General features: G+C 40.1%; 1 protein-coding gene across 1 annotated transcript in view; it reads right to left on the reverse strand.

The window, feature by feature from the left end:
• Positions 1-17,481, reverse strand: part of MCC (MCC regulator of WNT signaling pathway) — a 209,070-nt gene that overhangs the window by 43,753 nt on the left and 147,836 nt on the right. Inside the window, exons 7-10 of the mRNA XM_035888472.1 lie at positions 12,884-13,090; positions 2,587-2,733; positions 2,176-2,265; positions 1,350-1,498 (exon numbers count right to left, since the gene is read on the reverse strand). Of these exons, the coding sequence (XP_035744365.1) occupies positions 1,350-1,498; positions 2,176-2,265; positions 2,587-2,733; positions 12,884-13,090 (593 nt within the window). The remainder of the gene's footprint in view (positions 1-1,349; positions 1,499-2,175; positions 2,266-2,586; positions 2,734-12,883; positions 13,091-17,481) is intronic.

Raw genomic sequence — 17,481 nt, forward strand, 5'->3', positions numbered from 1 at the left:
CAATATGCGAATGCTTGTAGGGATCACGCAGCTGCATAAACTCCCCCTTCCTTTGGAACATCCAAAATAACCGTTTCACTTGAAGTAATATTTTGGTTGTGGTTAGAGAGTTAACTTCCAAAATACAAATGAAGTTTCAATGAGGCAATGAAATCTCCAAAAGTTCTGGCAATAGTCACACAGAAGCTCATACCAGAACTTAACTGCAATATTCTTCTCAATGAGATTAACTCTGAGTCTGAAAATGAGGCTTTAGAATACGAGCATTACTGTTTATTCTCACTGCTGATAACTGCACTACACACCAATATACTATGCCTGGTTGTAAGAGTTGGACATACACCACAACCAGACAGGAAAATTATTTCAAAATTTGAACAGGTGGCTAATGAAGAAATCAGTGCCATGCAGAACTCTTAAAATCACTGACTTCTTAACAAACACAAGAAGAATGAGAAGGGCTAGTATATCATTTATTCAGTGATCAGAATAAACCCCCAACTTTCCCCACTGCTAGAAATCTCAGACGCTTCACCTCCTGTATCTTCTTTGACACATCCCATACGGATACATGTTGTCAAGGTGTAATTGTGCAGTGCACAGAAAAAAAGAAAAAAAAGGCAAAAAAGAAAAAAAAGCACAAAACCCCATGAGCTACAAATAAAAGATACATTGTACTGATCAGACTAAATTTGAGATGGTTGTGGGGAAGAGGGAACTTGGAAGGAAACATGCTGAGACACGATTCTCACGTTCCTGATCCACAGTTTTGATTTAACGTGCCAAAGAGGACACGAAGCATTGGTTTTGACAGAGCTTATTGAAGGATTACACCAGCAGTATTTTAACTGCAACCAGAAAGCTGCACTCTTTCTTCTGCAGACAGAAGTGTATTTACTGGTGTATATGCCACACCACCAAACATCAGTATATTCATTGATACAGTTATTGCAGTAATTCTGTTTCTTCAGGACAAAACAAAGCAAGCTAATTCTAGAATGATGGAGCATAAGTTATGGGAATCCTTATTTCTAGTGGTGATGTGTCTTATGAAAAAAAGATGACACGTCCACTTGGTCAGCCATAAAGAAGGACACTCTACAGTGCAAATTGTCACAGGTGAAGGTGTCATGCTGATCTAATAATGCATGACCAAACTGCCATATTAATGGAAAGAATCCATAGCATACAGTCCAATCTTCTCATCAACTACATTCGACATTTATCTGCAGCTGCCACATTTGAGCTGGGATTGAACCAAGAAATGTTCAAAAAGCATAAAAAAGTAGTAACTTTAACAAAGCCAACAGCAGACAACACATTTGAGCATATCTAACTTTTCACCTTACCTATTTAATCTCTCTGTCTCCACTTCAAACTCTCGGATTTTACTTTCAGAGATAGCAGATCCATGCGAATACAGAGTCTGGAAGATCTCCTGGATGTTTGAGCAGTCTTGGAGGGAATGTGCCAAATGTTCAGCCACAGTACTAGACACCTGCACAGGGTAGTCAATTGATCATTGTGAATAGACAACCACTGGATTCATTCACAGGCTGTCTGCATTGAGAGCTGCATTTGCTTGCATTCACTCACTTCAAGGCATTCAGTTTTCACTATGAATTTTACATCAAATAGGACACTTACAAGTTTCCACTTTAAGGAACTGTTTTTGATTTAAAATTCTACTAATCAAAGGGTGAAGCCCACTATTTCATCATACATTTAAAAAGCCTAATACGCAAGTATTTGCTTTCCTGAAAGCTTAGCAAAAGGTCAGAGCTAAGTTCTTCAGCAAAACAAATATTAACACACAGTGACAACAGCGTTATGGATTCTCATTGGCATTACAAAGCAGAACCCAGTTCTCTGTTGACTGGAAGTTGTGAAATGCAACTGAACAGTCTGTTCTTGAAGAATAGTATTTTGGAGGAATTTACTTCAAAATTACACTCTTGAAGTCACTCAGATAATGATTTCTAGCCACCAGTTATGAGAAAATGAGATCTTAACACTGGGCGAAATATTCTCCGTTGAAATACTTTTCTCAAAATAACTTTTCAAGTATTTTCCGTTAGCTTGTATATCAATTTAGTAAGAAAACAATGCTGCTTTTAATGGAACATGTGTCATCTTCAGAAAGTATCATGCACGCACATAATTATTAGTCCTTACCCCTATGCTGCTGATTTCTGATCCCAAGACAGGTCTATCAGATGATGAAGACTCTGATCTTGTCTTTGACAACTTCACTCTTTCAGCAATCTGTAAGTCAGAATGCTGCACAGATTACACAGGAACTCACACTCCATAAGGATTACACAAAATGCATTTGTTCACTTGCTACACTTGCAAACCTAAAGTAGACTACTGTAAAATTGACACCCGTGTTGTAACCAAGAGAATTACAATCATTACTTAATTCCTTTCTGCAGCTCTGGTTCATGGGCCTGCTTAGGACTGCAAAAAATGCACTGAGGATTCTAGATATCTCCCAATTAATCGCATGCTTGCACAGCAGCTGTGCAAAACAAGCCTCCTTCTCCCAGGTATTGAGACTTGTTACTGCAACAAACAAGAGCTCACCTTGGCTATGGGAATGTCATTGCTACTGCTGCTTGTGCTCAGCTCTCCCGTGCTGGGGTTGATGGGTCGATTGGCAGAAGTGAGACGACTTGGGCTGGATGGGCCTGTTGCCTGCACACTTTGCAAACGTGTTTGCAGTTCCCGAACCTATAAGAAAACACAATGTTCTGTTTTTCCAGCTTTCATGGCTTAAATAGTTCGGAGATTTTCTCATTGTCTAGCCAAGTCTAATTGCTTCTGTCTTGAGCATTGAAGTTGCATTTTGTCCTGTGGTTGCTGTGAAGCTTTCACATGAGGAGATGACGAAGGGAGGTTGTTTTGAAATTCCATTGTTGTCAGTTTTTTAAACTATTTGCAATGTGGAAGTAGGCAAATGTAATACTGTAATTACATAAAGTTTCAGCTTGTTTTATATAACCCCTTCAGTGCAGCTGTACTATATGTATAGAAATTATTCTCACTGGGATGAAGCTAATGCTCCGCTCCCAGATTTTGACGCCTAAACAAATCAAACGAAGATCCTGCTGTTAATGGAAAGTTCTAGCGCTTAGAAAATTCTTGACATAAATATATCACAGGATGACTCTGTCATATCTAATGGTCAAAGAAATTCAAACATTAATCATGCTTTCAAAACCACAGTTAAGTAAAGCTACCCTACAGCGAGTAATGTACAGACAAGAAAATATCAGCGAAGTACCCAATCAACAGTCTGCAGAAGCTCTCTGTAAACATACACTGAAAACACTGCATGGTCTTCATAACGCATCAGATACTTGTAGAACTGACGTCAAAAGATTTTCAGGACTAAATGGTAAAAAAAAAAAAAAAAAAAAGTCTGCAGGAGGCAAACTATAGCTGAGCTAAAGTTTATATTGTTTACGTTGGAATAATTCTTAATGGACAAAGAGTAAATGGTCTGGTTAACACAACAATTATGCCACGAGGTAAAGTGACAGAGCTCATTTTTCCCATAGAATCTCAAACAAAGAGTGTGAGATGAGACAAGGGAGAGGAAACCATCTGAAGGGGAAATTTCCCAGAATATAGAGTGTTTACTTTAATATGCAAGTTTCTATGCCAATTTTATTGGAACAGTCCATCTGCAAAACAGAACTGGTAAAATAATACCAAAAGTCTAGTGAAATAGAAGTTCAGTCCATTTGATATCCCCCTGTGGCATGAAATGCAACTCTGATTCCTATCCTCTACAACAAGGTGGGATTTTATACTAAATACAATACATTTACACAGAGAACAGATAAGCAAGCTGAAATCCCTTAGTCAAAAAATTCAAGATTAAAGTTGCATTAAAGCTCAGGCTTTCTTCAGCTATAGGGTCACCAAGTATATGGTCAGTGCTTTAGCAATCTCTGCTTGAAGAAAAGGCAGTCAGTATGTTCCCTGCACAACATACACAGATCCCTTCAACCTATGGCACTGAGGAAAGAGTTGAAGCTGAAACTCGTTCCAGTCACAGAAGCAGTATCTTACGCCTCCTACCATCCCCTACAGTCTGCTTCTACATCCCTGGAGAGTACACTTGCCTTTCCCTCAGTCGTATGCAATCTGAAGGTCAAGTTGCCTGAGGACGTACTGTCAAAATAACAGAATTTTTAGGTATGTGCAAATTACAAAAAAGAAAAAAAACTGTGTATTTTACATAACAGAGCAGAACAATTGCATGTTACTAATAAAAAGTTGTGGGCCGCAACAGTTAGAGAACATAAAGGTTAACTGCACTCGTAACTTCCCTGTTCAGTCGTGGAGGAGTGCTATACCTTAAACAAAATGAACCCAAACAACCTCATTGGCCTCTCTGCTAAAAAAAAAAAGATAAAGTACACAAAACCTCAAATCAAATCCCCAATGTTTAAAGGAACTTGCTGAAAAATGGATATGGGTGCTTGCCCCAGAATTATACATCTTAACTGTAATTACATCATAAAGTTAACTGTGCAGAGTGTATAAAGTGCACATTCACAGCATGTATCTTCTACATATTTGCAGCTGAGGCCTCCTTTCTTCATACAGACATATATAATTTCAACATGGGTACAGATGAACTAATGCAAACCTTAAGGACAGAAGTGCTCTACTGATGCAAACCAATCATTTCAGCCTGCTGATATGCATAAAACTGAAATAAACCATGTAGGCATGTTTCTGCTTGCAGATGTGGAATGCCAGTGCAAATAGGATTTTTACTATGGCATTAACACTGAAAAAAAAAAAATCCCCAACCCCAAAATTTCATTAAACCAAAATTACATTTATTACTGTTTCTTTTAACCCAGGCTGTTCCAAACTAAATTCCCCAAATGCTTAAGTTACAGCATTGTTTAAAAGAAAACAAACAGGAAAACCACTAGGGATGTATTCTTCATAAAATCAAATCCCTGCCTCAATGTCTGACTTAAAAACTGCTAAAATATTCACCTATGCCCAGAAGCTAGTCTCAGAAGATTTCAGTCCAAACCCAAGTAACATTCTAAGTTTAAGGGCAGCCAACAACAGAGTGTTAAAGTTGCTTAAAATGTTAAGCATTCATTGACTCCAAAGTCTAAGACCACTTTATGTAAGGACAATATTAAAGAAAACTTTAATACCTATAGGTTTCCTTTAGTCTATGCTTTATTACTGAGCAGCAACTATTGGCCACAATTACAAAGCCAATTGTTCTTAAAGATCTGTAAAACAACATCAGCAAGAGAAGAAAAATGAACACAGCTAAGACTGTAGCCAGGCAAAGCTTTGCTCAGGACAGCATTTATAAAAGCAAACTCAGAGCACAGCACAGTTATCAAGCTATGCAAGTCACTGCTTTAATACTGTATCATAGAAGCTATCACAACTGAATAACAGCTGTCTGCTTCACCATGCTTCTCGATGGATTTACTGATTGAGGCCTTCATGTGAGAAATTACATGCTGAATTAATTGCTATAAATAGCTGCACTAAGTTTAGCAACACTGAGTACTGGATGGTAATTGTGAGCAGGGTAGCAGGGGAAGTTTGTCTGACCTGTAAAATCACCAGTCTCACAATTCATGCATTCATCAAGCCAGAGTCTCATGACTGGGCTGCTCACCCACCAGACTACCCAGAGACAGCTTAGGTAACTATTTCTGGTCACCAAAACCTCCACCGTCAACAGAGCGGTATGCACCATCTCCTCAGAAAGTACATCCTACTAGCAGCAATTCTACAGGAAAAACAAAGGAAGGCCAAAGGACAGGAATCAAGAAAAAAAAAAAAAGAGTTCAGAAGAGCCAGTTTCTTCTCTGGGTTGGCGAATGCATGAATTATGAAAAGACTAGTTTAAAAAAATATGATTAAAAATTGTCTGACCACCCCTGCTCAATACTTCCACCAGTCTTAAGTGTCATTACCAATGTAATATAATTTATTCTGAAGGTTATGTTTATTAGTAGAATGAAGGTAATTGCAGTACCATGCATGAGACACAATAAACACTTGGAAATGGGAGATAGAGGAAGGGCAGATCTTACAGGAAATGGATGCCAAAATTGACAAAATCCAATGGGTGAAGACAAGCAAAGAGACAAAACCAACTAAAAAAAAGAACTTCCACTGAAAGACAGGAAAGTGTGGATTTCTGAGTTGGGGAGGAATAACAAGTAAGGATGTAAAAGAAGATTTATCCAGCTCTTGCATCAAACTAGTTTAAAGACAGAAACATCCAGAAGGATATAAAAATTGCCATGAAGTCCTAAAACTCTAAATTGAGATGGAAAGTGGCCGACAGGCAGATCTAATTGTAAGATGAGAAAAAAAAGAGGCAGCGAGAACAGAGGAAAAAAGAAGAAATCCAGGGAAACATCTGTGAGATCCACAATTAAAAAAAGGAAAGAGCAAAAATCTTCTAAACAGCTGGAGGAAGGCCACAGAATTACAGAAGAAGTGCTGGCACCTTGGAGAGAGCAGGAGCAGGGGCATTAAGGGAGACAGAAGGCAACAGAGCCATTAGACTTCAGAGATAGCCTAGATACCAGGATAGCCTAGATACCAGGAAAAGCTAGATGCAAACAGACGTTCTCAAGTTATTAATATACGCTTAAATAACTGGAAATTTTATTCGTTAATACTTGATGTTTAGCAAAATGAACCAGTTGTTCAGCTGCATTTCTGATTTTTTCCTTTGAATACTGAGAATTGGAGTAGGAAATAGGGAAAAATAAAGCATAATTTCCCGAGGGTACCTTAAGAACTAAATAAAAATGCAGCAAGGGTAGAAGAGAAAAGGGGCTGACACACTACGGTAATGTTGGATTTATGGAAGACTTCGTAACAGGCATCATGGACATGTTTGCAGAAATGCATAGTGGGTTATAGAAAATATTTCAGTGGAATATGCTTATGATCTACAATCATGAATCTAAGAAACATGTTTTTACTCTGTATTTTACACATGCATACTCACAACTACACGATTTGTTAACATATTCTTGAATTAAAAAGCATAGCTACAAACTGCCTGGTTTTACCACCGATTTCCACATTCAGAGGACACCTGCTGCTTTTGTTCCTAAACCAGTTTCAAATAAGGGGCATGCCTGTCATTCTTTTCTTTCTACCCTACTTGTGACCTGTTTCATTATGCAGTACCTTTGAACCCTTCAAGTCAGAACATTTTGTCCCCAGAATCTTAATACCTCTTCAATTTTTTTCCCCTGTTATACAGAGGAGGAAGAAGAAGTACAACAAACCACAGGAAGTGAATATATATGTATATGAATATATACCTCTCCCACTTTCCAGTTCATTCATGCATACTGCAAATCTGTGGAGGGGGAAGATGGAAAATGAAATACCAGTGTGACAATTCAAGCTGTTCTGAGTGGCGAGGGCCCTTCCCAGCCTAAAGCACGCCTAACCTTTCAATCAGGCCTAGTGGCGATTATTTTCAGCCAGATAATTTTTAGCTCCTCTTAAATCGTGAGCACCAGAGCTAACAAGGTCTGATTTCCTACAGGTTGTCCATTGTGGTTGACTGAGTATGGTAAAGAAGTCTTTCCTGGTATTTATATGGGCCATCTCCCCAGCAAATTCTCTGGAGCTGAATGAGCTTAGACCTGCACTCATCAGTTCAAAGGAGGCATTTACAGAATCTCTCCCCCCGCAAAGATGTCTCCTTTCAAGAAATATGTAAGAACTTAACAGTCACTAGGAGTGCTACTCCTCCGGCAGATCCAAAAATCAATCTGCAGTTTGAATAATTATTTTGAGGAATGAAGACACACAGACACAACAAGCTACGGGGGGACAGGTATGCTAGTAGGGTTTATACATACGGCTTTTTTAAGTAGCAGGAAAGGCTACAGTGCACTGGCTGATACAAATATGTTATCAAGCAAGTGTTCCTCTGCTTTTGACACTTTTCAGACAGAAGTCCCTCATGCAGTGCTTGATGCGGAAAGATCTGGGTGCTGCACCTCTATGAAGGATGCAAAGCAATGAAACTGAAGGACATGGCAGGACGTGACATGGGAGGTGAAGGGTGGATTCCCTAAAAGCCCTGAGCACAACCGAAGTGTTCTGATCCAGGCTAGCACACAGCAGAAACAAACACAAGTGAGGGCAGTAAGCCTGTCTCAGGCTTTTTCTCATTTAATTTCAGATTAATCACTGAGCATTTGCATACAAGCTTGGAAACAGAAGCAAAGCTCTAGTTAGTTAACAGCTAAGCGGAGATTTTGCATAAGCAAATACCACACAACGGAAGGAGGCGGAGAATGGAAATAGCTTTTGGCTGCTACTGCAGGTTTCTGGTGCGCACCGAGAGACAAGGGAGACAGAGCAGTTCAAGGATCGCTTTAAGATGTGCAAGCTGACGATAATCTCTAAAGGCCCATAATGTATCAGTGTTCTCTAGAAATCTGGAACAATACCTTCTGATCCCAACAGGAATGACGCCAAATGGAGGACAGAGGAGCAGCTTGTGTCAGCTTTGTGTCATCTGAGAACAGCATGGGCCCAAGAATGCCTGCAAGGCCAAGGATCTGAGTCCTGCTGTGGTTTGGGTAGGTTTCAACTCCTTGCAAGGACAAAGTATTTTGGGATATTTAGCCCTCATGATAAAATGAAGTTTCTTGGAGTGGGGGCAATCTGGGCAGGTGGAGGGATCACACATTAAAATGGTGCTTCTCTACTCCTCTGCAGATTATGTTTTCATTACGGTCTTAAGCTGAAGATAGCTAAAATATAAAGTCTGGTTTTATTCTGGTCGGTTTGGTGAATTCAGCTGAGTTTGGAGCAGACACAGAATAGTCCTCACAACTAAAAGCATTTGATTAACTGAACAAGTTGACATATGGCTTATGCAGAGAACAGACTAACAGACTTCCAGAGTTGGAACTGCCTTTTCACTTTAGACTGGGCTCTTCAGGACAGGCTCAGGGGAGCCACTGCTGCTTATGCCCACAGACTGCCCGGGACTGCGCTGAGGCACTGCTCAGCTGGAAACTTTCACGGGCAGTAGTTAAAAGCCCCACGACTCTTGCTTTGCACTCATGATGGAATTTATACGCTGTATTGGTGCTGCTCATCTGACTCCCCTGGTGGATACAAAGAGATTCTCTGTAGGAACACAAATATTACTGTTTCTACTACTATTTAAGCCTATTACTACATATCACAGTTGTAAATAGCGCTGACCCAATTACAATCTTAGTCTCATGTAATAATAATATTAATCCCATGAACTGGCACAGAAGTTCCCCAGCACCTCAACTGTATTACTGGATTCAGGATTATGGTCAGCTATACGTAAGCAGTTTCTGGGGCATTGACTGGCCCAGACTTAAACAGATTTCTAAGACGTCAATATCATACAGAGGTAAAATAAACCTCTGCACTATGAAATCAGCTGCTACACTGCAGGCACCCTACCGAAATAAGCAATTACCTCATTTACTAATGACCTGTGAGAAACAGACTCCATATGTATGTTGTTTCTTAGCTACTGTTCTAGAAAGCAGCTCAATCTGTTAACTGAGCACAGCAAATACCTAATTAAATTAGATCTCCAACAAGCCTGAGAAAAATGTATTGAAAGCACTCTGCTTGATTACAGACATTGGTCCAAAGTAACAGACCTATTGATCTGGTCAACTTCAAGCTTATTCGCTTCACCCAATTTAATTTGAGAAGAACAATAACTAAATTTTAGCTGGATCTCCTTTCCCACTCTCCAGGGAAATAATCTGAAGTGACTCTGAGTTCAGGTGGCATACAGAAAATAGTTAGGAGGTCAGAGAAAACATTTATTTTGTTGCAACTATGGACACAATGTTACATTAAGAATGCAAATATGGTTTCCAGTGCAACAATTGCATAGTGCTGCTGACAGGGTCATATGCTGTGAACAAACTTCCCTGGTCGAGGCAATAAACCAGTTGTTCTACAAATTCAGGATGATATTAAAAACCATACTTCAATAAAGTCCTCTATAGGTGCAAACTAAATGAAAACAACTGAAAAAAAAAAAAAAAAGACCCAAACCAAAAAACCCTGCCAGCTGTGCCTGAATATAGCGGCTGCTTGATTTTGTTATGCTCTGGGCCAATCCAACATTAATCCTCCATCTACTGGGCAAGACATCTATCCAATCTGTCCAAGAAGAATTTCCTTAATTAAAGGAGAATGAACATTCAAACTGGCTTGCTGTACACAAAAGGCAGCTCTCAGTCTCTACGGAGCAATTCAAGGCTTACCCTCCCAGGGCCAGCGGTCCGAACACAATTCGGGTCAGTAACGTCCCACTGCTGCTATCGTCTGGCAATTCCTCTAGCCGCTTACATGAAACAAGCTGATGACCTCAATTCTGTTTCCACCAGAGATGCTTCCATGACAGAAGGACATCAGTAACGCAAGCAGCATCCCCGCTAACAGTTCCCGCAGACAGGCCGGCCACTACTAGATCAGCACGATTAATCCCTTACCCTTCCAGTCCCAGGCCCTGCCTATACTAAGGAAATCATGAAATATTCCGTAACATAGCCAGTACATGCGTGGCTCCACAAATGCTTGGTCCACTGGGGATTCCAGTATAGACCAACCAAGTCAAGCAGTACGTGCACACAGAGAATTAAACAGCATCTTCCTCATCATCTCATCCAACCCTCTGCTACTGCTGGCAGCCAGACAAAACTAACAGTTTCATGCAGAGATACTAAGGGTAGCTCTAGCATTAATGCAGCTGTATTAACCAGGCCAATTAAAAGTCCACTTTTTTGCTTTCCTTTGAATACAATCCTAATGTAACGATCATGGGTTTAATAGGTACCCTTGCATAGTCCTACATTTCATTATAGAAACATAACTTTTAAAGTTCCATTTTCAAGGTAGCTTGAAGGAGTAGTCTTCCTCCTTACTGTTTCTTCAGAACCACAGTCCTCTTGTCTGTTAGACACCTCACAGTGTAATTTCTGGCCTAATATAGCCACAACTGGTTTATATTAATCTGTTCTTGCTCCAGTTTTGTCCCTAAGTTTGAACAGCCATTAGCTCCCATTCTTACTTGCTTCCTCCAGTACTTGTAAAGAGAAATCAAATTCAGATTTTGCTTTGCCAAGTTGAACAGGACCATCTCTTTAAGTCACTCCTCCAAGTAAGCTGCCCAGTTCTCTGACCATCTTCTATGTCTTTGTTCTGCCAGTATAAAATGAACCTCTCCAAGAGTAAAAGATAAGAACTACGTATAATATTCTAGATCAGATCTCACTACTCCTTATACAGTCTTTCCAGTCTCTACTGGAAATAACTTATCTGGCAGATCCTAGGATTGAATTTGCCACCATGCATCAACAGCTGAGCCATGGTGATCCCTGACAGATTTCCCCTTTTCTGATTTTTAACTGAGGAGCTCCTGGCTCTCAGCATAAATTCTTGTTACCAATCTTTTAAGCACCTTAACTTGTGTTCCACTCTTCTCAAAATTTAAATCTTTTTCTATTAAATCTATCCTCAAGGTCACCTGTTTTTTTCTTGTTTGACATCCCAATATTGATCTGTTATCATCTGCAGTGCCAGTAGCTGCATTTGGGTAAGCAAATTTCACAAGCACAAGTTCCTATTCTCTGCCCACTTGCCCCTCCCCACCCCAATCCTGCAATAATTTACCAGATGCATAAATGCTACTTCTGTAGCTCAAGAGATAGTACCACCTCTGTTTAAAAAGAAGTGTCACTATAAAATCAGTCCAAAAACTTCAGGACTGAAAACAACTTACACCTATGGTATATAATAAAACTAAATTTTACAAAGGAAAAGTTGAAGTGGTCTTGTTTTATACGATAGCAGATTACCATTCTTCCCTCATCACACATACCCTTTTTTAGTGCTAAGAGAGGCTAGGGAATATTGCATAGGTAATTTGTGGCTCAATATCTGAAGACTGGAAGTCTCACACAACGCAGCTTCATGCTAAAATGATACAGTCACTACAGAACAATGTTATTTTAGAAAGACAGTTTTTGCATAAAAGCTCGATCTGTTGCCAGTAGGTAAAAAGCAACACTTCCAATAATTTTACCAAGATACAGTGGATTAAATTGTTACTCAAATAGAACACAAACATGAAACTGTCTGTTTTAAAACCAAAATTATTTCACATCTAGCCAAAACTCTGCAGATTTAACAGGGGCAAAGCTAACAAATTCTAAAAGTAACAGAGATTGGGCTCACGTTCTCTTGGGTCTTTTGTCTTTTTTGTGAACAAATTTCCAGGGTTTTTTTTTTTTCACTTTGGACTCCACACAAAGCACAAGGCCTTTATCTGACCTTGCAGTATCATAAAATGTAGACAGGGAAGCAGGACATGGCTGGGACTACTTATTGTTCAGTTCTGAGAATTATTACCCACTGACAGGAGCCCTGCTCTTTTTCTTTCTCCTAATCACAAATTGAATTCCCATCAAAAACAAAGAAATATTTGTTGTTTAAAGGAAAAAAAATGCCTCACAGGAAAATTCACTAAATGAACATCTGCTTTCTCTATAGACAAGTTACATATGCTTCCTTGGAGATGAGTATCAGGTTTTCTGTTAACACACGATTTCTGACATGAGGTTGTTGTACACCTTGGCATTTCATCACACACTCTTCTTCAATTATGTGCAGTTTTGTCCTAGTTCTGTAATTTGTGTAGCTCAACTTGAAAACCAGAAAGCCTTACAGCCAATACAGGAAGGGAGATTAAAGAGAAGCTTGTCCTGGTGACAAAATTATACAGGCTCAGAGGAACAAGAAGCCACCATCTATGCAGCAGCCTTACCCTTCTACGCAGTCTGTCCCTCTCTTCACGAATAGCGTTCATGGTGGCCTTGGTCCGGTTCAGCTCCTCCTCTTTGCTACACAGCATGGCCGTGAGGCTCTCATTCTCTTCCCGCAAGCCAGCCAGCTCCTTTTCCCATCGAGATCTCTCTTCAGATAGGTTCGGGTAAAGGTCACGTCCCAGTACACCCTCAATCTCTTCTACGGTCTGCGAAAATACAGTCGTCAAAAACCAGAAGGCAGCACAGAAAGACGGTTGAACAAAACTAATGGTAACAGGACAGAGGTGTGTAACAGGCAACCATATATCCTTACATGTACACACCCAGCCCCACAACACCGTTACTTTGCTTCTTTTGTTTGATAAGTAATATCAAGCAAAATAATTGCTTATTTTGACAGTTTGACCATTTTGTTAAAATATTACATACTGACCAACACCAAAGCAGATGGATGTTTTATATGCAAATAAAACTTATGTCACCTGTGAGTGACAGCAATCCCAGTTGTTTCATCTCAGACCACTTTAAAACAAATTGATGACTCTGTCATGGGTGAGCACTGTGCTGCTTGTTGCCCTGCCTGAGCAACAGGCAGAAAGTAGCAGCCTGCGAATGTGCATGGCATGGGGCCTTTCTTAGTTTTAGACCAACTCCACAAAAAGGCAAGAAAAAGAGTGGGACAGTAAAAGAATAGGACCCTTCTTTCCCATGTCCCTGAGCATCTTCTTTCCTAGAGGTCACAGGGAGATGAAAGAAAGAAAACTGGCCTTGGCTAGGTTTGCATTATACGAGAAGATGTTACAGCTTTTCTACAGCCTAAAAAAGTCTGGGTTTCTCTGGTACATATAATGCCTTCCAGCAATTCCGGCCCCATCCCCTTACTCAGAACTGTGCCTTGCAGGCACCATTCAGCACAAAGGATATTCAGCAGCTTCCACTATGTGAAACTGAACTACAGGCACACTCCACCAGCAAGGGAATACTGCCATGCCTAAGCTTACCATCAGACTGGTCGTTCAACATGTTGAAACACGGAGCAACACTCAACATGTCAGGTAACTACCTGCAGTTCTGATTCTACTACACAGCACATGCTGTGCCTGTGTTAATCTTTTTCACTTAGGGAAGACCTTTGCAACACGCAAACCCCCTCCAATTGTTGGTTATAAGCTTCTGAATCTCTCTGAAAGCAGTCTGCATTAAAATGGCAGGAAGAAACAGAAAATAAATGAATACGTGATGTAACTAGCAACCTAGAACGTTTCATTTCGTTGGATAATCCAAGAACGAGTAACAGATGAAGCTTATTCTTTTAAGTTTAATATGGAAGAAAACTAACTTGCGTATTAAGGATAAAAATAGTCCGCTCAGCTGTTTTATTCAAAAGCACTTAATTTTCATATATAACAAAAACTACTAACTGAAGTTTATGTCCTTAATTTGCAAGGGACTGGAAGAATCAACCAGAGCACAGCTGAAAATGACAGAGTTGAAAATACAACTCGCTTTTTTTCTGCAAGAAATCTTCCCAGTGTTTTCAGCATTGTCTGACACTGAAGTATCAGTGAAATTTTATTATTTGTCAATTATAATGAAAAGTAGGTTATTTATTGTTACCAATACATTAATCATAAAGATTAAATCTTGGCTACAGCAAGACTCCTTAGTGAGGAGGAAAATACACTCATACAAAAGGAAAACCACCTATTTTTTACATCCAGTTCAAGATGCCTCCATGGAAGAAGCAGGGACAAAACTTTTGCAGTCAGGTTCAGTTTATCCCTTTAAATCATATTTCATGTCTCTTGTCCATAAAACTGCAATACCTTTAGAGTCATAAATATAAAACTCCATTGACAGAGTTTCTACACTATAATTCTGCTTACATATTTGGTAGTAAGCTTTTCTAAAAGAGCAATGCCTTGCAACATCTCTGTAAGATGAAAGAAGCCGCAGCTCTCTCTTAGTTTCACTTGGACATATACATCATGAACTATGACAACGTAAGCTATTTCAACACAAGGATGAGTTCAAGTTCTGAATAAGCACAGGGTGGTTAATCTTACAATGTGAAGAAAAGCTCTGTAATGGCAGGAGCATTCTCTCTTGATGATGCCAGCTTTATTTTAAACAGTGCCTCTTCGTTGTTGTCTTCTTCTCTCCCTTCCTCCCCCAAACCCCTCTCCTCTTTCATGCACTTCCCCTGCTATTTCCTCACCCCTCTAATGCCAAGCTCTACTGCTGCCTCGTTCCTCCTTATTCCCCATACTCTTAGTGTTGCTATTTTTCCAACCCCTCCCTTTCCCAAGCCTCTTCCCCTCCTCAGAGCCCTGCTGGGAGCGATAAGCCTGGAGCAACACTGAAGGAGGAAGGACTGTCATAAGGAAGCAGCAGCAGGGGCTCAACACCACGGAGGTGTCTTCAGACAGAGAGGCTGCTGCTGCTTCTCCAGACTCCATTGCATTGACCACCTGCCCACGCAAGAACAAACTTCAGGCAGCAACAGCATCAGCATGGGTCTGACAGTCGGACTAAGGGCTGCCGTATAGTCCTGTGGGAACTTTCTGCTTGCTTCTATGCTCCTTCATTTTGACATGATCTATGTCCTTTTGCTGACTAAACTATTACCACAATTCTCCAGTTTGATGACCAACATGCTACCATCCTCCATGGTACATAAAACATAAATATTGTACATAGCTATATCTATGTAAACTACTAGGTTGTTTATTTTTCTTCAAAGCAGTATTACAGAGCAGTTTTATCCGGCATGCTGCTGCACGGCAGATAAATTCAGGTATAATTTCACAGATTATAGGATTGAATTACAATATAATGTTCCAAGCGCAAGGCACAATGTCATATCATGGTAATTCCAGTCTCATCTCTGACACTGCCATCAATATTCTCGCATTACAGGCGTGGTATCAGATGAAATCAGCAAGTATTGGGTTTAAAAGAAGCAAAACCCAGCACTTTTTCACAAGGCGTAACTCAGCAGGAGAATTTATTCCTACCAGGAGGCCAAAAATTTAGATGGGTTAAAAAAAACATTAGGTACAAACATGGAAGAAAATTCCACCCATGACTATTAAACACAAAGGCATCACCTCTGGCTCAAGAAGTTCCTAAACCCACCTTGCTGGGAGCACCTTTGAAGGAAGGAGAAGGAGGATATCCTATGAATGTCCTTTCTGATCCAGTCTTTCCATGGGCATCTGCCACTAGACAGATGGACTTCTGATACAGCCCAGTGCAGCTGTTCTCATGTTCTAAAAGGTTCATGTTTGGAAATGTTTAAGTCTTTTCATAATTGCTACAGTTTTGGTGGTAGTTACTGATAGTTATTTATTCTTCAAAATATAACAAGCATTAACCAGCCTACTCTCTGGAAATTTTCTTAAAAAAGGATAGTTTTCTAACTGTTCAGTTTATCAGACAATCTGATAAATCTCATTTCAAGGACTTTTCATTCTTTGTGGGACAGAAACAACTGAGATAGCTAGGGTCACATGATTTGTATAAAAGAAGTGAAAAAACCCAAATTTACCAGCAACAGCATTAAAAGAAACCCAGTAAAATTTAACCATCAAAGCAGAAGGATTCAAAACATTTACATGCATCAGTCCACCTGTGAAGAAAAAAGCCAACAAAGCAAAAGGCAGTCAGAATATCTCAGGCTCCTGTTCATGATTCCACCTGTTTTAAAAATTTCTCTGTCTGAGGCAGCAGGAAAGGAGAAATGACCTGCAGCCATGGGTGAAATTGTGGAGAGGGGCTCTACATGTAGGTTTTGCTGTATTGCACACATTGGTGACGCACTTCCCTAGCACATAATCAGAGCATGTCAGAGAGATTCCTATCTTCCTGAAGGGTTAATAACCTTCGCATGCTACCATTTGTCAAACACAAGCAATCCCAGGCTCTACAGCACAGGCAGTGGGGAAAAGCCTTCCTGAAAAATGGCTATACGTGTAGAGATCACATGAAAATAACAGGCCTGCATTTTGGACCAGGAAGAAGCTGCTGACAGTTACTTATCATTAGAGAAGCTTGACTGTAGTTCATTTGAATCAACAGTGAATAATGGGGTTAAAATAAAAAGCTTGAGAATTAATCTTATGGCAGCTATTTTGACATTTTGTCGAATCCACCTCCTGCAGAAGTTTTCACCTCATCTCACTTCAGAGACCTCTGCGGACCTCACACAGACCAATCTCTAGCTGTCTTCCAGGATCCACCATCTCTCTCTTGGTGAATACTGACTTCTGGGAACTCCAGATAATACTGGGTAACGTTCAAAGTATTGATCCTAATCCTCTGAGGCACTCAAGTAAACTGCTTTAAGACCCTCCTCGAGAGACCCAGAAGTCAGTCTCTCTCTCTTTCTCTCTCAAATATACCCACATTCTACAAACTACTACTCAACATTAATTTCCTTACAGGCTGTTACGTTCCTCAGGCACCACCAGGGACAGAGGCGACCTTTCCCAGTATTATGCCAAAGGGCTGTCTAAGCCATCTAGAATGGTCACAGACCTCCTGTCAATGTATTTGTTCTTATATGTACAAGTCACTGATGCCTCTCCATCTGACA

The sequence above is a fragment of the Egretta garzetta genome, unplaced genomic scaffold (genome assembly GCF_000687185.1).
Source record: "Egretta garzetta isolate BGI_Z169 unplaced genomic scaffold, ASM68718v1 scaffold271, whole genome shotgun sequence".
NCBI lineage: Eukaryota > Metazoa > Chordata > Aves > Pelecaniformes > Ardeidae > Egretta > Egretta garzetta.